Genomic DNA, 27,456 nt, shown 5'->3' on the forward strand with positions numbered 1-27,456 from the left:
TTCTCTCCTAACCAAAGAACGTCCATATTGTCATAGATCTACCACTCATCAAGACAGCCATTCAGAACTGCAGACTCTGTGAGTGTGCGCGTGTGTGTAGGCAGTGTCTGTGCGTAGGAAATACCTTTTGTTTGACGCCTTTACAAAGATAGGCCTGCCTTGCCTCTTAACTTTCTTTGGATGATGTCTGCACTCTTGTCACTCACTGTACAAACACTTCTCACCATAAGAACTTTCATGAGTTGTGACTGTTGACCCAGCAAGTTGCTTCTCATAGACTGCCAGCATTGTTTTAACTAATCAGTTCTGCAGGCACAGACGGGCTCTGCATCCCAAATAGACACTCGCCTGAAAGACAAATAAACACACCAACAAGGACGAGGAACACTGCGGTCATTGAAGCACTGAGCCTCTAACTTCGCCCAATCTGAATCTCTTTAAAGGGGTGGGGCATAGTCAATCCCCTCCCCTTCCAACAGTGCCTATTTCTAATTTTCTTTTGTGTGTCTTCATACTGTTTTTCTTTAAAATCCCCTTTGTGTACATTGCACCCACCTTCTAACAAAAACAAAGAGGCAAGCAAGGAATTCGATTTAACCTGAACTTCGGACCTGCCACTGTGCCACACCACAGTAGAAAGGAAGGAAAGCTAAAGGAGCAGTGCTGCTCTCTGTGCTGATGAGCGCCCTGTTTAGGGTGTGTGGGGTGGGTGGCCCTGTGGTGGTGGGACGCGGTGTTGGCCCTCGCCGTGATGCACCTGCTGATATCTGTGTTCTTATTCGTCCCTGTGCAGAGACGGACAGGGCAGGGGAACAGCCTCACAACCTTCACTAACAGGGCACTCAAGGCCCTTTGGAGAGCATCTCTCTCTGCGATCTCTTACTCTGTGTGTGTGTATGCATGTGTGTGTGTGTGTGTATGGGTGTGTGTGTATGCGTGTGTGTATGCGTGTGTGTATGTGTGTGTGTGTGTGTGTGTGGTGTGCATTGATTTAGTGATGTCACATCTTATGCAGGGCAGTAGCAGGATGCTGCTCACCAGTGTGATTATTTTAGATGTGAATTGCTTGTGTTCTACTGAATGCCCTTACCTGCATTAAGATGCAGTGCAGATAGCACTGGTGTAAGTGTATAAACATAGAGATGATTGTGCATGAATCCCCTCTGATGAGATGTCAAACGTGTAAGTCCATGAAGCATCTGAATAAAACACACAAACATGAATTTTACAGTTTTGATTATGTATAATGTATTTTGAATGTGAAAAGGCCTTGAACTGCTTTGACCAGAACATTTATTCTATTCATGGTTATCTTACTGTATCACTAGCTTCATGCATCTCCAGAATAACACTGAAGCATAGACATTCACTCAGTGAACATCTACCTGAGTTCCAGCTCTGGTGTGATCCTGTGATCCCAGGTCAGTCGTGTTTAGATTTATTGAGTCTTATCTTCTGTCCCGCAGGTTACTACTTTGAGATCCCATCCATTGGCGCCATCAGAATCAACACACAGGTCAGTCTGGTGTATTGTTAAAGTGCGGTTCCAAACACAGATGTCAGCGTAGGCTGAGGTTAAAGCAAGTATCCCCAAAGTGCCACAGTCTGCACGCACACACCCACAACGCACACACACACACACACACACACACAGTACAGACTCACAAACACATGCATGTACTTGGCACCAACCTATATCCTCCCCATCCTTTGCAGTTTAATATGTATATCTCTGTGAGATGCCTGGTGTTTGCAGAGATGTCCAGGGCAGCGTAACAAGGCTTTGGGGGGCAAGGGTCACAGCATGCCCATATGCCCTCACTCTGCCCTGATTACTGTGCGGCCAGATGCCTGGAAGGGGGGGGGGGGTGGCTGAAAGGAGAGAACAGTGGGAGAGAGAGCACAGGATAACAGGAGAGGGAGAGAGAGGGGAAGAAGCAGCTAATTAATCCAGCTCTCTGTCTAATCAGCGCTGAGCCTCTCTCCACTCTGTACAACCTCGCTGCAATTACCCGCCGGAGCAGTGCCTGGAGAAGGTTCTCCCGAGGTTATACAGCCAGAGGGAGGGGACTGGGTGATAGAGAGGGGGAGAGAGATGGAGAGATAGAGAGCATTAGAAGCGAAGAGGGAGAGTGTGAAGGTGAGGGAGAAGGAGAGTGAGAGAGAGAGAGATAGGGTGAGGGAGAAAGGTAGAATGGGAGGGAGAAGAAGAATTTGAGGTGTGAGGGAGGGGCTGAGTGAGGTTGAGGGTGAGAGGAGGAGAGAATCTCAGAAGGAGCGAAAGAGGAAGGTGAAGGTGACTAAGGTGTTCAGGACTTAATGGGCTGTCTGTGTTGCTCATTAAAGTTCACCCATTTCACAAACACTAAGTGCTCAATCTGTAAGCACGTTTCTGTCACATTACATTACGTTACATTACATTACAGGCATTTAGCTCTTATCCCGAGCGACTTCCACAGCTTCCACAGCTGGTACGTTGATTGTATGTTGAAAGCCCTGAGATCGTGGATTAATATAGGTGATCCATACTATAGCATTTACTATAACAAAACTGCTCTTCATCTTGGCCTAGCAACTAAAAAGTGTGCATGTGTATGTATGTGCACAAATGTGGGAGTGCCTGTCTCAGTACACGTACTTGAACGTGTACAGGAGTGCATGATTGCACATTCACGTGTACATTTTTGTGTACATATACAAGGAGACTGGTTAGTTACCGACCACAGAGCAGTGGATTTTGCACCAAAATGGGCTGGGGTCAGCTTATTTCTCCATCCTATGTGTGATTTACTGCCAGGGATGTCACTACCCTGTTCTTTTGGGCGACAAGCTTTGCCAGGTGCTTTGGCAGGCACCCAAGGTCCACACCCTCTCACAGATAATAGGCCTGGATCCTGTACACCCAATTCCAGAGGAGTTTGTTTTGCTGGAGCATCATTTGCCTCATTATAGTAGGACATCTTAGGAAGGCCTTCCCCATAAACATTTAAAATATAAGGATAGTGTTGTTACCATGCAGATTTCATTAATTAGAAATAATCTTCAGTACTGCAGTTCCAATGAGACCACCACTGAAATGCACTATGAAAAAAAGTCCTAATATGTCATCCTTTTCGTTTCCTCTATAAATACATATTTTCCTTTGAAGTGGAAGCCTTAAAATCACACTCGCTTTATTGCATCCTGGAAATATAGTGTATTTTGTCTCAGCATATTTTCATCCTGGTTGCACAAACAGTAAATGCTTTAGCGTGTGGTGAGATCTGCTGTCACAATGTTCATTTACGTAGTTTTGTCACTTCATTTTCAGGTCAAGCCTCCTTTAAACGATAATTATGCTGTGCAGTCATTATGGCTGCTGTAAGTTAAATTTTGCAAAGGTCCAAAAAAACTTTGCGCTGAAATTTTGAGGGGGAATCTGTGTAGGATGCAGAGCAGTTCTCACATTTTGATACATAATCTGATAAAGTTGAGATTTATGATGGTCACATTATCAGAGTACCGATCTCTCTTTCCAGCCCGTACCTGGAATGAACATGAGGGGAAGTGCTTGGACATAGGAGACACTCAAAAGCCCTGTGATTGGCTCTCTTGCCCTTTTATTGACTAGGTCATAAGCGCTGTGCCACATGAATGTTTTCTGAAAGCAATTACACTGTTTATTGACACGCGTGTCTTTGGGGAGTAGACTGGCCTATATCCTAAAAAAGAAAAAAAAAAATCTAACTTGACTTTACCTGAATAACTGACCTGGCGCAGAGCAGGGATCACTGGGGTGAGAGAGATAGAGAGAGGGACCACTCAAAAACTGTCCTTCCATGGCACAGCAGGTCTCCAGCAGCCACTGAGGTGTGGAGGGATTCACGCCCGCTGCCTTGCCAAATCCAGCCCTATCCACCTGGCACAGGGCAGAAAATGGCTTTCCAAAGCTTACTGTAATAACTTTATTGATAGCTTATTCATGAAAAATGGATTGAGCGGCGCAGGAGGGTGGGGGCGGTGGGGGAGGCGAGGGAGGGGGCTGGTGGTTGTGGTGAGGGAAGGTGCAGGTTATAGATTGGCTTTCTGTCTCTCCGCTCAGCCTCCCCAGGGCTACAAGGCAAGCTGGGATGGAGGCTGACAGGCTCAAGCGAAACCATTCAGTCCCCCAGAATAGACTTTTCAGCTGTTCCATTAGTCGAGGCATAATTATATTCTAATATCTGCCACTTATTTTAATAGGTTTCCTCCAGCAGGTGCAGCAATAATGCTGGATTTGCACGTGTCACAGCATGAAGCATGCACGTATACTGCCACACAGTGCCATTCACTACTGTCAGCCCCCTATTACATTACTTTATTTTACACTGCATTACCTTCTGCAATGCTCTGTTACATTGTTTTAGTGCTCCATTATTTTACATCTCTTTTATTTATACCTAAATTTGTACCACTGCTTGTTTACCAGTACTGAACAGATACTTCAGCATTGCAGTTTGTAACTGCATGACACCTTTACCTCGACTGCCTCTGGCCCCTACATTGTCAAAGACTTTACCGCAAGGCCTTTGTTTTGCCGGAGATATTTAAGTATTGCCAACTGTGTCATTGATCTGTTTCCCTTTATTTTTCTTGGCACGAGAGAGATTTCTGCTGAGGAGGACCATTAGATTTAGCTCCGTCTCTGTCTCGGTGCTAATTGCCGGGCGGCCATGGGGGTTCTGGCCACTGACTTTCATGTTTTCAAGATTGTTCCAGTCAGCCGGTAAATTTTCCCTACATCCCCTGAAAAGGTCTGCCTGTCATCATCTCAATGAAAAATCTCCTGGTGGTGCGTTAAATGGCCGCTTTAGTGAGCTAATAATAGAATAGGTTCCGCTTGTCAGCACCTTGCTTCTGCCGGCATGAATAAAGCAGGGAGAGGCACTGCTTTTAAACCCACGGGCAGCCGCATTCCCTGCTGTAGTTTGGGAGGGAGACATTTGGAGTAGCATGCATTGCTCACACCAGAATCAGCCCCCCTGCTACTGCACGTATCCTTAAATAGAAGTGATTGGGTAATTATCTGCCATGATAATGGAGCAGTACAAGATGGATAGAAGAAGGAGCCGCATCAATAAGAGGAAAACGAGTGAAATGAGCGGGAAAATCTCGGGCCTAAGCATTAGCGTAACTAATGTTATATTTACCACTAGCTTTTTTTTTTTTTCTTTCTAAATTTAGCAGCAAGGACAGAACTATGAAAAAAAAAACCTTACAGAATGAATATGTCTATTTGAGTGGGTGATTCATTGGCATCCTGAGGGGTTTATTAATTACTTGAAATTCAGCACTACAGAGCTATATGCTACAATTTATCAGTACAAACAACCCATGTAGGAGGGTCTGTGAGCACCTGGAGAGGTCGCCTGTGTCATGTAGGCATGGCGACAAGTAAAGTGTGGGAGGAGCAACGGCAATGAAAGCCTATTTGGGTGGGATGCAAGAAATCTGGAGGATGGGCAGTTGTACAAAAAGCCCACATGAGTATAGCTGCAATTAAACTCTGGGAGAAGCAGTCCGATAGACAGAATCTTACGGCTGCCAGCAAATGTTGTGATTAGCGCATTGTTTTCAAAAGGAACTTCATAAAAATATGCTGGTTTGGCGGCAGCAGGCGGTGTCTGGCTCTCTTGCTGCCGGCACGCTCTGTGTGGAAGTGTAAATGTTTTTTAATGGCTCAGCCCTAATGATTTATAATGGCGATGAAAGCCCCTGAGGCACTGCTCGAGTCTCAGGGCTGAATGACCTCCAGCAGTCTCGCCGCAACTCACTGTTCTATACGACGGGCAACACCTGCCGGGGCCCCTCCGTTTATGACAAAACAGCGGGTGGGGCCTTATATTTTACCGCTTTTTGATTATCGTAATTCCATGTTCTCTGCATGGTACATCAACTGCAAGTCCAGCCCCCCTTTCCTCCCCTCTCTTGCTTGCTTGGTGTCAAGACAGGCCCTAGAAGTGGTTTCGCCGTGGAAAAGTACTTATGCCGGCAAACACCATGCACATCTGCGATTTCTATTTGTACGGATCGATTTAAGCAGAGAAAGCTAAGCATTGAGTTCTACCTCTGAGTGCTGTGGAATGGAGTGGCGCCTGCCTCCTCTCTCAATTCAAGTCTCTTTCTTTCACAGTACTTGTGGCTTTGGCTTGTTTTTTGAGATTGTTATTTTGATAGCCTTAGGCCGTATAGCCCAGCCCATACTAAATGCAGTCGAAGTTGCACAGACTAAAGGTGTAGAAGGATCTTCTTTCCAGTAACAAATATCAAATGCATTTAAAGTACCTTTATAATTCTGTTGAATGTACAATATCATTTCCGTTTACATGATTCTTTTGTTACATGTATTAAATCCACCTGTGTAGCACCTGTATCAAAAACTGCCAAGTCTCATTGGCTGGGATGACTTAAGCTATGTGTCCTCCATGTTGCAGGAGTACTTGGATGTGCTAGGACGTCCAATGGTGCTGGCAGGGAATCGAGCCAAGCAGGTGCAATGGACCAACGTATACCAGGATGCCTTGGTGAGACAACTCCCCCTCCCTCCTCCCACCCCCACCCCCTCCAGAATAAAACCTCTGCAACATATTTTAATTTTGGATATTTGCAATTGCACCATGCTGTGGCAGCGCCCTAGTCAACATAAGAAAAAATTGCCTTTGCATTCAGGTGTTGAAAGCTCAAAGTGTTAAGCAGTCCAAGCCTTTGTGAGCACCCTGGCCCTTATTTGTCTCAGTTGGCATAATGGCGAGCATCACTTTGAAACGCACCAATAAAGTGCGCGTCTGAGCCGTCTGAAGATGGCGCTGATAAAGGGCCCATTTGCATGGATTAGTGTGTGTAGCTGGCGCGCCGTACAGGCTGCCGCCGAAAATGGAAATTGCATGTCTGACACAAGTCACACTGATTTGCATGGCCCTTTTCAAGCCATAAAACCTCATTGTGGCTCAGCAGAGTGCATGAATGTGAAAGTTGTAATGCACGAGCCAGTCACTTCCACGCTAAGAAGCATACATTGAATTACTGGATTTGAGGACTAAGATAAGATTAAGCATGCCAATGCAGGGTGCACGCACAGAACTGAAACAGCCCAATATAGCGTTGCCCTCTGAACATATTCTACCCAGGTAAAATGAGTGGCTGTGTACACTGCACATTATTGAAAAGCTTTGTATGGGGATACATGCTCTGTAGTTTTAATTGCAGAGTGATAATAATAGGAAGAAGAAGAATTGTTACTGTAGCTTTTTCGAATATCAAGGGTGATGTTATGAAGTGGAACCTCCATATACACATATTAATCCAGGCACATATGTGAAATACATAATGAGATCAGAAGATAGAACATGTCATGATCGTAACAGCTCGCATGTAGGCTTGGTCCTCTGCACAGTACACTTGCACAGAGAATCCCTGGATCTTTGTGTCTGTGGATATAGCACATACACCACATACGTGAATGTCGGTTATAATTCTTCAGCAAACTTTCAGTGGACTGAGATGCCACTTGGTTGATTAGACCTGGGCTTTGATTTCTTCTGTTCCCCTCTGGTCCTCCCAGGGCCTAGGACTGGTGATAACTGGAACAATGCCTGTTTTCAACCTCACTGCAGACGGGAGTTCTCAGGTGAGAAATAGACCTACCACCCAACCCCATCATGAACATTTAACACACTAAAGGCCTGGCTGTATTTCGGGCAGATTTTTCAAGACCTGGGCAAGGTGAAAATCATGGTCGTTCTCACCCTTCACTCAGTGACATCTTGCTGTGACGAAGTCTTGTGTGTTGGACTTTTCGATTTACTTTTACGTTTTTTTTTTAGGGATATGCTGCCCCCTAGCGTTCATATATGTTCAGCAAAGATTCAATGAAGTTTCTTCATGCTGCTCTTGTTGTTTTTCAAGTTGTTGCTTGAAAAACTTTTCTTTAAGTGATTTATTCATCGTTTAAGCACTTTCAGAGCATTAATGCCTATGCATAAAACCCAATACTGTACTCTCAGCTGCAGTAAGAAATAAAAAAAAATCCATTGGTTACCAGGCACAAATAATTGTTTACACAAATTAATGTTATCTGTGAATATGCTGCTGTTTTGGACCAGCAAAAGATGATTAGCTTTAAGTGTTAACTTTGAGGCCATGGAGGATGGAGCGCACAGTTGCAGCTGTGCATGTAGTGGTCCTGAATTACATTAGTTACCCACATCCCGACTCACTACACACACACCCACACACACACACACACACACACATTACATTACATTGCATGCATTTAGCAGACGCTCCAACACAAGTTTTTACATAGCATTTACACTGAATCCATTTATACAGCAGGATATATACTGAAGCAATGCAGGTTAAGTACCTTGCTCAAGGGTAAATCGGCAGACTAGCTACAGTACTTACCCATTATACTACACTGCCATCATGACGTGAGTGTGACACCTGTGACTGTGGCCTACACTAGGAAATGTCACTCTGTCAGCTCAGCTGGTCCAGCCAATGAGGTTCCTGCAAGGCTGGGTGGTGACTCTCTCCCCGATTGCAGGTATTGCACGGAAAAGGTCAAATTCCATGTAAATAGAAATAGACTTCAGATTGGGAACACTTACAGCCTGCAAATGGTTCCAGAGGGAGGCAGATCTATATTAAATATGAGAAATTAATACATTTTTGTACTCTTTCTCTCCCACTCTGTCTCTATCACATGCACAAACACGCAGGTAAGAAAAGTACTGTTCTCAGGTCGATACAGTACAGTATTCTTAAATTCTCCTGTTCTTAGATTCTCATATCACTCCGTCTGATCCGTCTCACACGCACTAGTAATACACACAGATAAAAAAAAGTGTTGTTCTCAGGTCAGCATGTCTTATCTCTTTCGTGCATACTAATATACACTGCTAAGAAAAGTTACTGGTCTCAGATCAGTCTCTCTGTTCTCACAGAATCAGCTCATTCTTGGAGTGATGGGAGTGGACATTGCTCTCAGTGAAATCAAGAGGCTTACACCAAGATACAAAGTGGGTATTCTGAATTCGAACAGACGTGCACACACACACACACACACACGCACACGCAAACACATGCACACACACACACACCCACACGCACAAATTGCATATACACGTGATTCACTTAAATATGCCTGTATAATTTAAACATTTCTTAAGCTAAACTGCAGATTTAGTGTAAAATTGTACACAGCCAGCCGTCAGACTAAATTTTCTTGAGAGCCACATCCTGTAGCAAGAGCTAGAAATACTGAGCCCAATCCCTCAAGTGTATGTTGTTAGGAAGCACATCAGATACATATATCTCCACAACACCAAGATGGCACATTGCCTGTGACAACTAACATGGCACTAATAAACTGTAAAGCCCGTGCTGCACTGCAGGTGATATATGAGTTTGTGTGAACAGCGTTATGGCTCTCAGAAGAGGCATCTCCTTTTTGAGCGTTTCTGTCAGAAATGCTACCACAGCAGACAAAGCCTGAGAAATCTCCCTGACAGCCACGGGCTCTGACTGAGAGGGAGACAAGAGGGAGAGATGAGTGTGTTTCATAGCAGTCTGTCGCTGTGTTGGGACAGGCGGAGGAGAGGAAGGGAGTGAGAGAGTATGCAGAGCACCGGAGAAGAGATGAACAAACAGAATCGTCCTCTTTGTATTAATGTCTTATATTAATAGTCTTCTCTGTTATTAATTATGTTGGTTGTGCTAGTTGGTGTAAGCAGTGCATGGGAATCATATTAGTAGAAGGATGACGTTTTTCTTGAAGTAATAAGGTGGTATAATGAAAATTCCATTTAGAATATACTTCCATGTATATTATGCATAACATGCAAATTTAATGCAGATGAGCTCTTTGCTGTACGATTAGACCTGTCTCATTTGAATGGGATTGAACTGATTGAAGGGGATTGAAGAGAGCAGGTTTAGAATACTTGATGATTGCCATGGAAATCAACCTGACTCTAAACCTGGCTTTTGTTTCAAGAATCTGGAGAATGATAATATTTACAAAAATCCACCTGCTAATTTGTTAATCCCAGTTACTGAATTTATCCCTCTCATCTGCCAGGGAGCAGCCAAAATAGATTACTCTCCAAAAGATCTGACTTGTTCACATAATGTGCATGTCTGGCTTGTGGAGTTCTGGGGCTGTGTGGTGGACTGAAAGTGGGGGCATACATAAGGGGACGTCTGAGATTAAAGGGAAACTCTGCTTCCTTGTGCTCAGGGCTAGTGAGGTTAGCGATGAAGAAAGCTGGAGAAAGACAGAGGTGGAGACGCAGAGGTAAAATTGAAAGAGAAAGAAATAGGGTGAACCCCACAGAAATAAACTGAAACTCATTCCCTTCTCCTGTGAACTGCCCATACAGCTTGGAGCAAATGGATACACCTTCGCCATCGACCCAAACGGCTATGTTCTCCTTCACCCAAACCTGCAGCCCAAGGTGAGAACAGCAGCACAGCAGGGGTGGAGCCACCTGATTGGATAATGAGGCAGAGGCGCTACAGGACAGATGCTAGATACTTGTCTGCTAACGCTAAATAACACCATGGACTGCAAAAGAAATGAACTGGCTGCGTTCATTGCATGACACACTCGGGCCAATGCACGTGACCTGTTCTCATGGGATGTCACCGCAGCCCAGAAATGTCAGTCTGATAATCAATGGTTCCTCAGACCTTCCCCTCAAATGTGACGCAGAGGAAAGGAGTTTGGTTTGCCTCACCATTTCAAACCAAGACAAACTGAAAACGATAACCAGGTTATGGAATTAAAGAATGGATTCTGCACTGAACCAAAGGTGTTTCTGGGTGAAATTTAGTCAGGGAACAACCCAAGCACACTTCAGCACCAGATAAACCAGAACTGCAGCACATCTCTGTCTCGCTGTGTGTGATCTGAATAGCCAGTGGTTACCAAGTGAGCGAGGGGTAGAGCTGCAGTGGTGGGGGTGGGGGAGGGGGAGTTATATACCGAGTCCCACTTTATGAAGTGAATTCACTGATGAAAGGACTGTAAAGATTGATTATGTCAAACAGAGGAAATGCTTTACACTGTGCAGACAGGGTGCTACAACTAATTTCAGCCATTTATCACCAGAGCACTTAAAGCGAATTGAGAAAAAAAATGAGGCTGGAGGACAGGGAGAGGTCGGGGGTGGGGGGAGTGGTGGGGAGGGGGGGAGGGGGGTTGTTACGCATTTCAGACTTGATGTTAAATCACAGACTGGAATTAAAGCTTCATGACATGCTGTTTAATTTGCTTACTGTGGTAATTCTGCTTGCTTTATATTTATAGTATGAACACAGTTCCTTTGATATTTACTGTGGTTATATATTTCCACTGATATTTATCATGGTGATACTAATGTGTTTTTGTCATTGTTATTATAATAGAATTGATTTAATGATGATAGGAAAAAAATGTTAAGTATGGTTTTAGACACTTAGCAAAGGACAGATAATAGATTGACGGCAATAACTGTGCCATCAGACCAATGTGGGTCTTTTTTTTATATATGAAAGTAATGTTTCAGGTGAATTGGTTTATTATATTGTAAACTGTGGCCTTTGCTCACAAAGCAATGGTCAGATTCATAGTTGAGATTCAGCCCACCCCTTCCGATAAGAGAGAACTACAAGCGGTGCAAGATTTTGTTTGCTCTACATGGCCAAAGAGAAGACCAGATAAATCAAGTTTGATCAAGTATAGCCTCAGCATTTCATAATGCAGCTGAACTTAGAGGAAGACCTTTGACCGACCAATAACAGTCAGCAATGTGCTGGTGTCTTTTTAGAAGTTGTTTTAAATGGATACTTGTACATCTTATTCTACACCCATCTCCCGTTGTGTCTCTCTGGTCTCTGTTGAATCAAACTACCTCCATTAATCTCAATCTGTCCAATGATGTTCCCTATATTCATCTTAATCTCCTTTTTCTCTCTTGATTTCTCTTTCGCTCCTTCTCTCTCTCCTTTCTCAGATCATTAATTTCAGAGAGCCTGTCACTTTGGACTTCCTGGATGCTGAACTGGAAGATGAACACAAGGAGGAGGTAGAGTCATTCTATGTCTTTGACAGAGTCTCTGCCCAGCCAATGAGGCTCTCACATTTTCCTGTCATTGTAGCATCATAATTTCTCTCTGGTCAATGAGGCCCTAATTTTGCTATGGGACTAGCCACTTAATTTTTCCACTTAATTTCTCTTCAAAATTATGTCATGTCATTTTCATAACTTAGGAAAAACCTAATTTCTCCCCAGCCTCCTCTGGTTATCACATTACAGTGTGTTTGCCATTCAATTTCCCTCGTAAAAATATTGCGTTAACATGCCATCCAAAGCCACTGCAGGAAAATGGAAGCATTTTTTTCTGTCAACAGTTCACACAAAGAGCACACACACACACCCACGTAAAATATATCCAGGTTTTCACTTGCATACTGAGACCTGTTATCATGTATTATTATTTTAGACATTACCAAATGACAATCCAAGTGCTGAATTTTATCAGTAAAATGTTATTATGTTATATATATGGGTGACTTGGGCTACACTTGTATAAATAGTGCATAAATATACTTATGTAAATCTGCATTGTTTTACCCATGTTCATAAATACTAATTTCCCTTGCTAAATCTAACATTTTTGTGTTCTGTTCTCTTTCCGCAGATCCGACGGCAGATGATCAATGGAAAATCGGGGAAAAAGACAATTAGAACGCTCATTAAGTCCGTTGATGAGGCAAGTCTTCAGTGAGAGAGCCCATCACGTTAGCATCACCTACTGGCTGAAGCAGCTTAGCACAAGACAACTGGTTCATTCCCAACTTCTTGCATTTTGAGCTTAGTCCATTCCATTACATTACATTGCATTACAGGCATTTAGCAGCACTTATCCAGAGCGACTTACATCGTATCCAGTTAAACAGCTGGATATATACTTGAGCAATGCAGGTTAAGTACCATGCGCAAGAGTACAATGGTAGTGTCCTACCTGGGAATCGAACCTGTGACCTTTAGGTTACAAGACCAACTCCTTAGCATTCCATTCCTGGGGCCAGAACAATGTATGAACAATCAGGAGCAGAACAGGGGTGGTTGATTTTTTATATGCTATGATTATGTATTTTCTTAGTTTAAATGAATATGATTATGGGAAAAGCCCATTCATTTCTTAAATTTTTGTATATAGTTCACACCAAGAAAATGTCAAAAAGCAATCCTCCAACGTCCCTGAAAACTTTTGCCAAAAATAAGCAGGGTGAAGTTTCTCAATCCACACCTGTAAGGTTCACTATACACAGAAGAAGTATGAGCTGTTTCATTCTGAAGCGTTTTGGATTTGCATTCATTTAGATTCTTGTGCTATGCTACTGTAGCATAATCTTCAAACTAGAGTATTATAGGAATATTCAATAAGATATTTCCAGTTTGGATCTTATGATGAATCTGTGCTGCCTTCCTTCACTACCTATTTGCAGAGGTACATTGATGAGGCTGTTCGAACTTACTACTGGGCACCTGTTAATGGCACAGACTATAGGTGAGTGAGGAAGGTGGGCATAGCATGCATCCAGCCACTGTGCTGTGTGTCACTGTAGCACACACTATAGGTAAGTATATGCTATTTCTTCTCATTGTTGCCATGTTGTATGTCAGTGATTTTGAAGATGATTTTGGAATCGATGGCCTTTGACCACTCTGGGATTGCCTGAACTTGCTTAATCCTCTGTTCCTTTGCCTCCTGCATCTGCACCACTGCTGCCCCCTGCAGTCTGGGTTTGGTACTTCCTAACTACAGTGAATACCACATCCGAGCCAACCTGAGTGACCAGATCCTTCAGGTTCAGTGTAAGTACCAGTAGTCAGCGGACACAGCGCCTAACCCCCCCCCCCCCAACTACCCAACTCCCAAACTCCTCAGCGGCCTCTGACCCCTTTTTCTCTCCCTCGCCCCTAATACACCCCCCCGTCGGTACTTTGAGACTGCCAGTGAGATCGCCCGGGTCACGTCCCCCTGAGAGAATGACGGAAAAAAACGCTCAGGGTCTCAGTTTCAAGAAAATGTCCCCCTGACACCGCTCCCCCTGTTTTCATGCTGTGCTGTACTATGGTGACCTTTTTCTTCGCTTCTGTCGAAGAAAAAACGTAATGAAAGAAAGGTGAAAGCTGGTGTAAACGTGTGACAGAGTTGAACATCTTGTGAGAAAATAATGGTGACAATGTGCTATTATTTTTCTGCCAAATGCTCTCGCCTCTTCTCCACCATGCAATGATTCTGAAGCAGCTGTGTTGAGATTGTGTCTTCAAAACTGTGAAAACGTGCATGCTTTTCACTCTTTACTTTTCCGTTTGTGATTTTTCTATTCCTCGTTCTTCGTTATTTTCGTTAAAATGTTGATTTGTAAACTTTTGAGTTTAGATTGCTCGTCTTGTTGTGTGGTTATCAGCTTTGGAATCATTCAATGAAAAGAATACCTCTTTCCCCTCAACCCCAGCCAACCCCTGGATCCCCTTTATGGCCCAGAGCTATTTTTTTTTTTTTTTGCATGAACATTTATTTTTTAAAATGTGCTTTTTGGGCCTGAAAAGGGGGTTGTCTTCTACCTTTTTCTCTTTTCTTCCTCTCTGCCTCTTCCTATTTTCCTCATTCTCTGACTTAGTGCAGCTGTGTTGCAACTGAAACACTGTCATTTCATTCGGTCAGTTTTACTTTACGATGGTTCCTTTACAGTTTTTTACAGTTTTTGGTGTTGTTGTCTTTAATTATTCTTTCTTTTTTCTGACACTCATTTTTTTTTCTCTACGGATGGTTTCCTTCCATTTATTGTCCTTCTTCTTTGCAAGAAGCTGCATATATTTTCTGTTTGTGTCGTTTCTCTTTCCATTTCTGTATGACTGAATTGATTTGATTTCTTTTTAGAACACAATATTTTTATTCAAATAGTAATTGAATAAAATATTGTCTGTGATCCCCTCCTTCCCACCCGATCCCCTGTTTCTTTTCTTGCTCACTCTTCTCTGACGGATCCACACAGTGCAATACTACTATTCCAAGGGCAAGTATACTCAATATTGGTCCACTTACCCCACACCTTCTCTCCCACTCCCTGTTCCGCTACCCTGTAATCCTCTCCTATCCTCAGTCACCTCCCTCTCCTTCCCTCCCTCCCTGCGTCCCTCTCTCCCTCACCGTTCCCAGCCTGCTTGCCTTTGTTCCTGCCCGTCTTGCCTACGAGACCCTCCCAACCAGACCTACCCCCACCCTCCTATTCCTCACTCTCCACCCACCCACCCGCTCAAGGCCACATGTCCTGTTTCTCTCACAAAGGCTTTTCCAGTCTCTCCTCTCGAACCCCGTGGGGTTTCACCGCCACTGAGGTTAACTCACGCTTTCTCTGGACGATTTGTTCTCATTTTTTATTTTTTTTTCCCAAAACAAGAAGCAACTTTTATATTTTCAATATTACCAAGTTTGGAGCTTTTGTTCTCTGGAGTGCTCTCCTCTATGCTTCTTTCCTTTCTTCCTTCCTTCTGTCGCCCCTTTTCCTTCTCTTTCTCTGGACACTCTGTTCTGCTGACGTCTGTTTGTCTCTCCCACCCCCCCTCTCTCCCTCTCTCTCTCTCACTATCTCTCTGTCTTTCTGTTGTATCTCTCTCCTCTATGGAAATGTTTAATGCAGAAAAGTACAGTTGCCTCAGTATGGCACCCTTACACAGGAGCAAACCCACACAGGCAGCAGTGTCTCTCTGAGAGCAGTCTCACAGCCCCACTGTCAAGCTACATCTATTTGCTGCTAACTGTGCCTTACACAACTGTCTAGCCAGATTTCCTCTCTCACTCATGCCCGTTCTAGAATTTAACTATAAACTCAACTCACTTGACAGTACTTCTGCTTTTAGTATATTTTTATACATCTTGTTTAAATGATTGTTGATTTTTCTTGATTTTGTCCACAATATGTGGCCTGCAGTGTCATGCTGGATCCTGATGATAAAGCCTATATTTAGCAATGCTTACGTATGTCAAATATTAACATCAGAGGTTACAATGAGGCTTTTCAACGTTCAGCAACTTCTCTGAGTCTCTGGTTTGTGTTATGAATACACAAATCGATATTGACCTTTTTTAGTGAGCACCTTATCCAGGAACATTTTCTGCACAATACTGGTGTACATCATACACACACTCAGGGATCTGTTTACATAGTTCAGGGATCTGTTTACACAGTGCATTGGGGCACCACATCCAATTCCGCACACTGCCATTAGTCCAGATCCTAACCACTGCCCTACATTGCTATTAATCTAGCCCCTAACCGCTACTTCAAACTGCTCTTAATTTAGGACCAAACCAGTAGTCCAACCCTAAATATTATTCTACTATTAGTCTAAAACCAAATCTCTACTCCACCGTGCCATTTGTCTAGACCCTAGCTACTGAACAAAGCCGCACTGCTGTAAATCTAGAACTATTCTAGTACAATTATGCATATAATGGGCAAAAGAAGATTCTACACACATGTTCACAGGGGCTATTATGTTTGTTTATATATGCAGTTTATATAAATTAGTATCATAGGGGATATGAGACTCCCTTTTTGGGTACAACTCCTGGGTCTAGGCCTTATGTTCAGTACCTCTGATGCAAACCCAACTTCATAACTGGTTACAGAGTGATGAGAAGTGAAGAGCTCTAATTTTACAGAACTGAACCAATGATGACGATTCAGGTTGTACCACTGCCTTGTGATTCCATACTCTTTAATCTTGTTTCTGACTTTAAAATATTGTTTTGATAGAAATGCAGACACACACATACACATTCACCCTCTATAATCAGGATATACAGAAAATACACAGAAAAATATGTTCAGATAGAGTGATGAATGTGACACAATGATTTCATAGAGGGCAAGAAAGTTATAAGATGCAGAAGACAGACAGAAGTACAGAGACAGAGAATGAGAAGAAAAACATGAGTTTACAAAACAGTAAAGACACACAGTACTGTATTTTCACACAGCTATAACTGCTTCTGTTACGGTCTGCAGTAGGTTCAGTGGTGCTATTTGGTGAAGGCGCGCCTCGTGGCGCGTGAATCCGGTCGTATGCCTTCCTCCTGTGCCCCCTGTCTTCATCGGCTTGTCCCCAGCCCTCTCCCAGTCTGGCTGTCACCCCTCAGGCTGGCAGAGCAGCGCCCTCCAACTTCCTGACCAACCTGGAAGTGCAGTGCATTGTGGGCGGAACACTACCTGGGCACAGTTTTAACTCAATTAGCTCAAATGATACCCTCTCCACTTTGTTAATCAATTTTAATCAAAAATACCTTTTTAAGCTTATTAGAAAAGGTTTGTTGCTAAATCTCTGTCGAATTAAACGGTTGACAACTTTTTTAACACCGTGTAGCTTTGTACAACTGAACGTAAACATATTTGAAATGATATATATCTTTAGGTAGGGATGTGCAGGTGTTATGAACTTATTTAGCTAGCATAAAAGTTGCCCCGACTATGCCCTTCACAATGCCTTGCACCTCCCATAATTCTGCGGCTCTGAGATTTTCGGATGGGTTTCCCGTCTGCAAGTCTGTGGGGTGACAGTCTCCATCAGGACCCCTGCGCCACCCACCTCCCCTGCAATAGTTGGCCATGTTGATGCCTGACTAATAAATGCACTCTGTTGGGAAAGTGTAGGAGAACTCGTTTCCTGCTCTGAGCAGTGAGAGAAGCCAGTTCTCCTTCATCTCACAGTGCTGCAGCTATCAAAACAAACAAAGAATTAACAAGTAAAATAATAATAATAAATTGAATCAGGTTTTGTTTTGTTTTGTTTTAAGTTATCAACCGGGATAAAACTGCACGAAAAGAAAAATCTATTGATCACTGATGATGTTGTGGTGAAATGTGGCTAATTTGAGAGGCAACATATTGGCTAACGAACAGTCTACCCTCCATGAATCCTCAATGTTGACCTGGTAACCTCACCTCTGCGTCCAGTCTAATCTAACGAAAAGCAGACATTACCCAAGTAGGTCCCTATTTTCTGCCTCTTCAGCCCAGCTTGTGGCACTTCCCAGATAATGCTCCCTTTCTATTGCAGATTTTGAATCTCTGCTGCCAGTCAGTTTTGATTCCGAGGGACATGTATTCATTGCTCCCAGGTAGCTGTGTGTGAATGCTTGCTTTCTTCCCATTTGTGCATCTTTATTGGTTTGTTTTCTTTGTCTTTATTACACATTGTGTTGCCAACCCACAACCCATCCCATTCCATAAGTTCAGTCCCCTTGCCACCTTCCCCTTGCTGTTCTCCACACCCTCCACGCCCTCCCTTACTCCCCTGCCACCCCCAATCCAATCCACCAGCCAATCCGTCAGTCAATTTCAGCCACACTACATACCGTCAGACATTTTGTTCTGGGTGAGTCTGTCTGTTTTCCATTTTATTCTCTCGTCATTTTTAAAAATTCCCACTCGTTGTCGTTGCTGTTGGTTTTCATGACCTGTTTTATGTTTTTGTGATATGCGAGTGTACCCAGAGGAGTGTGACAGTACTTATGTCCATGATTCACAAAACTTAGACTGAATTTGCAAAATAAAAAAATACAAAATAAAAATAAATACTTTTGAAACAAGAGTAGATATAGTAAATATGCTTGAATTAGTTGCCCCCTCTCTTACAACTCAAATGACACCCCTTGATTCCTATTCCCTACCCAAACACCCACCCCTTCCAGCTCCCAACTCAAACTACCTAGAGATACCGCATGGGCCTCAGCATGGCAGAGACTGACGGGGCTCCTTTGGAGCACTCTGCATGATACTATGTGTGTGCATGTGTGTAGAATACATGCTTACTATATATCACAGTGTGTGTGTGTGGGTGTGTGCGTGTGAGTGAGTGAGTGAGCATGTTTGTGTGTGCATGTGTGTAGAATACATGCTTACTATATATCACAGTGTGGTGTGTGTGTGGTGTGGTGCGTGTGAGTGAGTGATGAGCATGTTTGTGTGTGCATGTGTGTAGAATACATGCTTACTATATATCACAGTGTGTGTGTGTGTGTGTGTGTGTGTGCGTGTGAGTGAGTGAGCATGTTTGTGTGTGCATGTGTGTAGAATACATGCTTACTATATACCACAGTGTGTGTGTGTGTGTGGGTGTGTGTGTGTGAGTGAGTGAGTGAGCATGTTTGTGTGTGCATGTGTGTAGAATACATGCTTACTATATATCACAGTGTGTGTGTGTGTGTGTGTGTGAGTGAGTGAGTGAGTGAGCATGTTTGTGTGTGCATGTGTGTAGAATACATGCTTACTATATATCACAGTGTGTGTGTGTGTGTGTGTGTGCGTGTGAGTGAGCATGTTTATGCATGTGTGTAGAATACATGTTACTGTATGTCAGTGTGTGTGTGTGTGTGTGTGCGTGTGTGTGTGTGTGTAGTGTGTGTGTGTGTGTGTGTGCATGTGTGTGTGTGTGAATTTGAGTTTGAGTGAGTGATCCTGTTTGTGTGTGCATATGTGCTTATTGTATGTCAGAGGGTGGGTGTAGAGGTGTGTGTGTGTGTGTGTGTGGTATGCATGTATCTCCTTATTAACTCTCCTGCCCCAATGCCCCCACTTCCACTCTAAGAAAAGAGCACTGTTTCTATGAAAACACTGACAAAGTGAGCCTCTGGTGGTTGCTTCTCAATCGCTTAGTAAAGGGGAACTTTCTGTTTGGCAAGGAAATTCATGTGAAGATGAAGACATGACTGCTGCTGCCTCACAATGTCTCGCTTTGTTGGACTGACCATGTGTCCATGCACCACCTGCTCCACTGGGCGCATGTGAAATGTGAATGGGTGTGTGTGTGTGTGTGTGTGTGCGTATGTATGTGTGTGTTGTGTGTGTGTGTATATGTAGCTGCATGCTTATGGTCTTGTGTCAGTGACTGTGAGTATAAAGTATGCATGCCTCCCTGTGTTGAGGCTGACATCTTGATTCCTGTGTGAGATGGATCAGTGGGTTGAAACTGAGCTGTTGTACATGGCTCTCATTTTAATTTCTTTATCTCCTGAAATAAAACAACAATGAAAATGCTCCCCAGGGAATACTGCAAGGAGCTAGAGCTCTCCAACAACAACACAGAGTTTCTGCTCAACTTCATCGCTCTCATGGAGAAAATCACACCTGATTCCAAGCAGTGTGAGTATCTCTATATCTCTTTCTACTAAAGAAGCATGTTGAAAGACACGTGTTAATTGTACTCACGTCATGAATTTAATTCAGGAATTATGTATTAGAGAAATGAGCTGTCATTATTCTTCCTCTGCTTGGCAGATACTTTTATGGGGTGGGGGGGGGGGGTGATTTGTCTATCTTACATTTTCTCATATGTATGTTTACAGAAAGACATTTAATTGAAGAAATTCAAGTACCTCACTCAATAGTACAATTTTGTTCCATTGAACTGCTCCCCTCTTGGGAGTCAGGCTTTCTCCCTTCTGGCTACTAGTCCAATTTTCTGACATTATACAAAATCCAGTTATTCTCTTTATTTTGTTTGCAAGCTGCATTTGCATATTATTTACTGAAGCTATTCCTGATAGCCTTGTCCTTGTTCAGGCACATCAACAATGCCCCATGAGAAATGTGACACTTAGCTTTGGGTAACAATTTTATCCCATTCTGTTGACTGTCTGTAACAAATAACAGAGTAAGTCTTTAAACTCAGTGGTTGGAATTGTATGTATTTACTGTAAACCAGGTGATAACTTCCTCCTTCACAACCTCATCTTGGACACGGGTATCATCCGACAACTGGTGGAAAAGGTGTGGAAGGCCAAGGATTTCGATAAGTGAGTACCAGGAAAACACACAGACAACACAACCACAGTTGTGCCTGATTTCACACACACGCACACACACATACACTCACCGCATAAAACATGAATCACGAACACATTAACTAAGACTGAGGTAGGCATATATATTGCAATACCCACATATGAGTACATAGACACACAAACAGACTACACATGTATTAATGGACGCTTGCATATTTAGTTGCAGCTCATAAGGTGAAATGGGAGCAAGCTAAAACAAATTCCTCTCTTCCTCTGTCTCGCTTTGCTATAGCTATGGTTTCCTGGCCTTGTTTGCTGCTACAGATGGAGGCATCACAAGAGTCTACCCCAACAAGTGAGCCCCCCTTCAGCCCTTTGATGTCCCTATGATACAGTTTAATGAATACTCCGTCCAGACAATGACTTTCTGTCATGTCACTGTTCAAAATGAGGTAACAAGTACTATAGCGGGTTAAAAATATGCAACTGCCTTGTTTATTCTCAAACCTTATAAAGAAATGTGTCTCAGTTGGGATAAGATACACAACAGTGTCTGCGTTGGTAATGTCGGATGTGCAGGACACGTGTGAATCTGTACCTGTGTGTGTGTGTTTGCGTGTGTGAATGTGACGTGTGTACCTCAGAGCTGCTGAAGACTGGGATGAGGACCCAGAACCTTTCAACGCCAGCTACTATCGCCGCAGCCTGGACAACAAGGGTTACATTTTCCGGGCACCTTATAGAACCCGTGAGTCATTGTGCCAGTCTTTCATGCATCGTGGATCTAGTACAATTCCATTGTACCATTGGTGTATTTAGTCACTCTGTATGGTGTGTAATGCTACACTCCAAGCCTGGCTGGGGTAATTATGAACAAAAGGAATGAAAGGTATGTAAATTTCAGCTAGTGGAATAGCCAATTTGCTGCTAATGAGCACACTGCAACCGTTGCATTCGTGACAGATACATAAACTATACTGGATTTGAGCAGGATCTCAATCTGGTATGAACAGGCCCATTTTATCTTGCACATAATTATATTATGTGTAGGGTTTTATATATTGTTTATTGAACAGAAGTTTGGGGAAATGTTCAGTTGCGTAAAAGTTATTATTCATTTCTTCACTTTTTCTCATGTGATATTTCTGTGATGACAGCGCAAAAATCCATTAATTCCTCAATTTCTCTCCAATCATGTTTTGTCCAGTTATTTAAATATAGTGCACATTCATAAAAATGAAAGAGGTATACTAGCTGCATGTGAGTTCTCTGCCTCTAACACCTGCTCTCACAGAAAACGACGATATCCTAAACCCAGAAAACGACACCATTGGCATCTTGGTCAGCACTGCAGTGGAGATCTCCTTAGGCGGGAAAACGATCAAACCTGCTGGTAGGGGGCGCTCTTCTGCTTCTTGCTGCTGTTATTTGGGTCACGGGGCCAACTTTCTGCATGGATGCTCATGGAAACATTTTCTCTTTCTGTGTCTCCCTGCATCTCTTGTGTCCTGCTCTTTGGCGACTATTTTGACTGGGTAGTTGTGGGGGTGAAACTTGATTTGGAGGCTTGGGTGGACAAGTTCAAGATACTGGCCAGCAACCAGTCTGACAGCCGACAGGGTTCACACAAGGTACAAATAATGTTGGGACCTACTACCATTTGTCTCTGTCTTACTGTCTCACACACACACATCACAAGCCAGAAATACATAACCGTCATTGCGAACTCATGATGCGGACGTACATAGACACATAGACACACAGGCATGTTTGGCTTTTACATTTTATAAAATGGTATAATTCAGCATACTTATACTTTTATGTAAACTATAAAAGAGTATAAAATAGCATACCTAAGGTATAATTCAGCATACAATTTCTCATACTATTGCATTCAAAAATGTGGGAAAAACATCCCATATATTGTCCCACTGAACAGTATATCTCCATTTTTGTATTTGACATAATTAGGCTCTGCAAGTTTATGAATGCCACAGTATATTGAGGATAATCATATAAACTCGCACGTAACACATTACACATGTATGTTAAAAAAAACACAACATCATATAGAGGTGGAAACAGTGCTCTGATGTGTTGTGGCTTGTTCTGGACAGTGTGGGCCTTCCAGCAGTTGTGAGATGGACTGTGAAGTCAATAGTGATGTAAGTCTCTTTTTAATTTATTCCACTTCACCCATAAAAACACCATAGCATCCATCTATTTGCATGTCTATATGTTCCATTACATTTATTTGGCAGATGCTTTTATCCAAAGTGATGTATGATAAGTGCATTGATATTGCGTACTTGCATTATTAATATTGCACACTCAGGTAAACTGGAGTAATTGATGCAATTCTGTATAATAATGGATGACATGTACATAATTACACTCAAATTTCCAGCGCTGTTTTCATTGTAACAGTTACCAAGTCTCTAGGTGCAGTAGTTGGGTCTAGCAGTGGCATTTAATCAGACAGAGATGTTGGATTACTACTAGTAATAATGTATATCTGATTTTTTTTTTAAATATGCCAGGATTGTCATGATCTACTGATTTGTCAGATCTGAGGGCTATGTAACTGAACAAATCGCCTCATTGCAATCATGTGCAGTGACACTGACTACTTCTGGCTCTCCTCCTGATGTTTAGGACCTCCTGTGCTATCTGATTGATGATGGAGGGTTCCTGGTTATGTCCAACCAGAAAAGTGACTGGAATAGGGTAAGCTTTGTGTGAGAAAATAGAAATGAATGTAATTGTTTGTTGTTGTTTGTTGGAATTGAGGCCCTGAAATCAGAAAGTTGTGGTCCTTTCTAACTCACACATAATCAAGGAGGAAGTCTTTCGATGCCTGAACACTGTGCAAATGAACGCTATGCGGCTTAGTGTATCTCAGGTCCAATCTCTGAAAATTGGTGCCTGACTTGCCGTCTGTCTGTCTCTGTGTCTCCGTGCCACAGATTGGCATGTTCTTTAGTGAGGTGGACCCCATCCTGATGTACGCCCTCTACAATAACTCCTTCTATGACCGCAAGCAATCTTTTGACTACCAGTCTGTCTGTGAGCCCGTGCCAAGCAGCAACACAGGTGCTGCACCCAGGGGGGTCTTTGTGGTGAGTAGCATGGATGAATTACTTTAACATTACATTATATTGTGTTTATTTAGCAGCCACTCTTATGGAATACACACAAAGTGAACTACAATGAGACAGCAAGCAAAGGTACAGTGAATACAAAAAAGGCTAGAAACACCAAACACACCAAATTAACACATCTGGATGAATTAAAGAATGAATGCAATAAATAAATATGAGGAAAAGTAAAAGCAACTGGATTACTTAAAAATGATTATGGAATTATGCACAACAATTCTGACTATTGGTGTCAATGGAATTTTAATTTGAATGTGAAGATAGCTGCATAGCCAATATTTGCAACATTGCTTCTTAGGGTCAAAGCAACTAGACAACTCACGTGGCAAGACTAGGGCTAAAATAGGCTAAATATATAATAGATGCCATACTCACCACTGGGTTTTCTTAGTTCATATGCAGTTACAATTACAATTCTGTTATTCTGTTCATTTTCATCATCATGGATATCTAGGTATTTATGCTTTTTATTACATTTAAATAGTTTTTGTAATAAACCTGATACAAAAAAATGTTATAGAATCATGCTCACACCATGAATAATGCAACTATTATTTCATTTTTTATACTTCAAAGATTGCTACAACCACTTTGACAGGAGATAAAATTTTCTATTTGTCCAGAACATACGCTGTAATGCTAAAAGTGCGGTTCTGAAATCTTAGCATTTTAATAACTTGTGCCCTGATACAGTGAACAAAGATAGACTCAAAATCAATTTCCTCTCTGCTTACAAACGAAACACTGTCAGAAGGCACTCTGCAAACACTTATCTGCCATTAAGGTGTCTGTCAGGACATCGGCTTTCTCATGACAAGAACAATGTCTTTTGTTTGCAAAAAGGTTAGAAAAAGAGCTACACGGACAAAGATAATGGCCGAAAAGGTGCTCTTTAGAAAGAGGAGGAAATATCAACGCATCAAAAAGGGTTTAGTTTGCAAATCAAATTATGAAAAAATGCAGGTGGCAAACAGGTAGGGATCCAAGGCGCTTTTGATCGTAAAGTTAAAAGCCTTTATTAAAACATGGCAAGAAAATTATTTTATCCAATTATTCTATTAGTCTACGAATGTGACGAATGTGAACGATACTTTATGGTAGTGAATATATAACATTGTGTTCCCTATGCTTTTGGAACCCTGATGAAGGCTGTGCAAGGCTGCAATGTGTAGGTTCAGCACGTTTAAATTTTTCTTGCCATGTTTCAAAAAAGGCTTTTAACTTTACCATCGAGAGTGCCTTGGATCCCTACCTGTTTGCCGCCTGTATTTTGTCATACTATTGACTGACAAACTAAAACCATTTTGATGCATTGATATCCTTCATTTGTTCAGTATTCACCATGTTTCCTTGTCAAGAAGCAATGTTTGAATTTCTGATCTTCTGGATTTTTCCACACATGGGCATTCTCGTGACCAGCCCACCATTGCAGACTTCCTCAATTTGGCCTGGTGGACCTCAGCAGCAGCCTGGTAACTCACTGCACTCACATACTGCATTGTCTCAAACAGGTTACCTCAAACCTGTTGGCGTTACCTCACTATGGCCCCTAATTATTGTCATGTTTTTATTTAATGAAGTTCAGACAATGTTCATATAAGCATACATCCATCCGATGTAGCTGCTGCAAAACCACCATACCAGAGAGTGAAGTTAACTTTAACCCTAGCTTTAACCCTAACCCTAACCATTAACTTAAGGACAAAACATGCAATGTCAATTGTTCAAAGATCTGAAACTTCTATGAATATGACTGTAGTTGTCATATTTAGCCTTATAGTTACAGTGTTATAATATGTGACACTTTATTACTTTGAAGCATTAGTTAAAATGAGTTGATTGGTTGCCTGATGAGATGCAGGTTCTGATGTATAGTATTTCTTCTTATCTATCCCCAGGTCCCTGTTTCAGCAGCTGCTATATGGAGTGGCCTATCACAGCTGGTTCATCAAAGGTGTGTTGGACATGTAATTCACCATTTGGCCTGTTCTTGGCCCTATAGGGAGCTTCAAAGCGCTTGGCCCACATAGCCTGGAGATAAGACACTGAGCTGGAACTGGGGGGTGGGGGGGGGGGGGGGGGGTGGGTGGCCATTTGAAGTGTGAATGTGTGTGTGTGCATGAATTTCAGTTTTGGCATATCTTTGGATTACTTTGGGACAAACACACGTCTTCTTTCATTCTCCTATCCATGTCTGTAACATTTGTAATATTTTTTAAGGTAGTTGAACCTCGTTTTTAGATTAGACATGAATAATTGAGGTAACTCAATACATTTCTTAATTTTAATCTGATTGTGAGTTCTACATTTTGATAAGGTTGATCTTTGTCTATCATCAAATTTGGCAATTTAATTGATAATTGACATCTTAGATAATAATTACCAAACTAAATCAAATAAATATATTTTGTATGTTGGACAAGTGAGGTGTTTTAACTGTTGATGCACTTGTGTTCAGTATTCAGAGTGCCAGCCTGTTAACAAGGGTAGTACCAGTTAAAACTGCTGGATTGAAAAAATTAAACATATAAATTTGACTTAATTCTCACTTCGCCAACAAGTAAATATGAGTGGACAACTTCTTTTCCTACTGTGTGTCCAGCCAAATACACCTCTGTATGTGTGTGTCTGTGTGTGTGTGTGTGTGTGTGTGTGTGTGTCTGCGTGCGTGCGTGTGTGTGTGTGTGTGTGTGTGCGTGCATGCTCACCTTTCTGCCCTCTCTCCCTCCTTGGCTGTGCTATCACCAGAAGACGTGGAGGCAGAGGGGATGGACTCAAGAGAAACTAGCTGTGTCACAATACAGACTCAGTACTATTTCACCAATGTTTCCAGCTCCTACAATGTACTGCAGGACTGTGGCAACTGTTCCAGGTGAGCAAGCAAATATTTAATAAACCTATATTTATTTGTATTGACATCCATGTAGATTCATGCATGCAAATATACACACGTATTTAGCACACATTAGTACAGACAGTTGTCACTGTGCAGTCTACCTGAATATGCACAGTTCTCTGGATGCCTGTATTTGTGTGCAGTGAGTATATGACTTAGAATATGTCTAGACTTGCTCAGTGTTTGAGAGAAACATGCTACGAATGAACTGAGCTGCTACCAACCAAATTAAAGTACAGTAAATGCTGAAGTACATAAAAAGGTAACTTGACCGTCTCATTGACATGCATATTAACACATAATAAACTGAGTGACAGTGATGATCCAAACCCACTGGATCTCAGGGTTTGGTACTTAAAATCCTGTCCTGTTTGCATATGTCTTTGCAGCCCATACTCAATCACCTATAGGGTCCCCTAACTTTGTAAACATACCTACAACTCTTTTTAATAATTTAATATTTTCTATGCCTACTACATAGTTGTTGCTTGCCATGTCTTAAGAATTTCATTGTTCAGAATGACCCTGTGTTATACTGTG

At 42.3% G+C, this 27,456-nt stretch overlaps 1 protein-coding gene across 4 annotated transcripts in view; it reads left to right on the forward strand.

The window, feature by feature from the left end:
• Positions 1 to 27,456, forward strand: part of cacna2d2a (calcium channel, voltage-dependent, alpha 2/delta subunit 2a) — a 235,593-nt gene that overhangs the window by 201,095 nt on the left and 7,042 nt on the right. For 2 of the 4 annotated variants that reach the window (XM_064298220.1, XM_064298224.1), the window contains 23 exons: positions 1,467 to 1,516; positions 6,453 to 6,542; positions 7,580 to 7,645; positions 8,967 to 9,041; positions 10,404 to 10,478; positions 12,018 to 12,089; positions 12,706 to 12,777; positions 13,517 to 13,578; positions 13,810 to 13,886; positions 15,074 to 15,094; positions 18,138 to 18,198; positions 20,124 to 20,221; positions 20,784 to 20,874; positions 21,155 to 21,217; positions 21,507 to 21,610; positions 22,157 to 22,255; positions 22,402 to 22,493; positions 22,980 to 23,027; positions 23,518 to 23,589; positions 23,829 to 23,981; positions 25,440 to 25,492; positions 25,919 to 25,974; positions 26,769 to 26,892. In XM_064298220.1, the coding sequence (XP_064154290.1) occupies positions 1,467 to 1,516; positions 6,453 to 6,542; positions 7,580 to 7,645; positions 8,967 to 9,041; positions 10,404 to 10,478; positions 12,018 to 12,089; positions 12,706 to 12,777; positions 13,517 to 13,578; positions 13,810 to 13,886; positions 15,074 to 15,094; positions 18,138 to 18,198; positions 20,124 to 20,221; positions 20,784 to 20,874; positions 21,155 to 21,217; positions 21,507 to 21,610; positions 22,157 to 22,255; positions 22,402 to 22,493; positions 22,980 to 23,027; positions 23,518 to 23,589; positions 23,829 to 23,981; positions 25,440 to 25,492; positions 25,919 to 25,974; positions 26,769 to 26,892 (1,774 nt within the window). The remainder of the gene's footprint in view (positions 1 to 1,466; positions 1,517 to 6,452; positions 6,543 to 7,579; positions 7,646 to 8,966; positions 9,042 to 10,403; positions 10,479 to 12,017; positions 12,090 to 12,705; positions 12,778 to 13,516; positions 13,579 to 13,809; positions 13,887 to 15,073; positions 15,095 to 18,137; positions 18,199 to 20,123; positions 20,222 to 20,783; positions 20,875 to 21,154; positions 21,218 to 21,506; positions 21,611 to 22,156; positions 22,256 to 22,401; positions 22,494 to 22,979; positions 23,028 to 23,517; positions 23,590 to 23,828; positions 23,982 to 25,439; positions 25,493 to 25,918; positions 25,975 to 26,768; positions 26,893 to 27,456) is intronic. The other 2 variants (XM_064298221.1, XM_064298223.1) reach the window with 2 other exon arrangements.

This window comes from Anguilla rostrata, chromosome 11 (assembly GCF_018555375.3).
Source record: "Anguilla rostrata isolate EN2019 chromosome 11, ASM1855537v3, whole genome shotgun sequence".
In the NCBI taxonomy this organism is placed as follows: domain Eukaryota; kingdom Metazoa; phylum Chordata; class Actinopteri; order Anguilliformes; family Anguillidae; genus Anguilla; species Anguilla rostrata.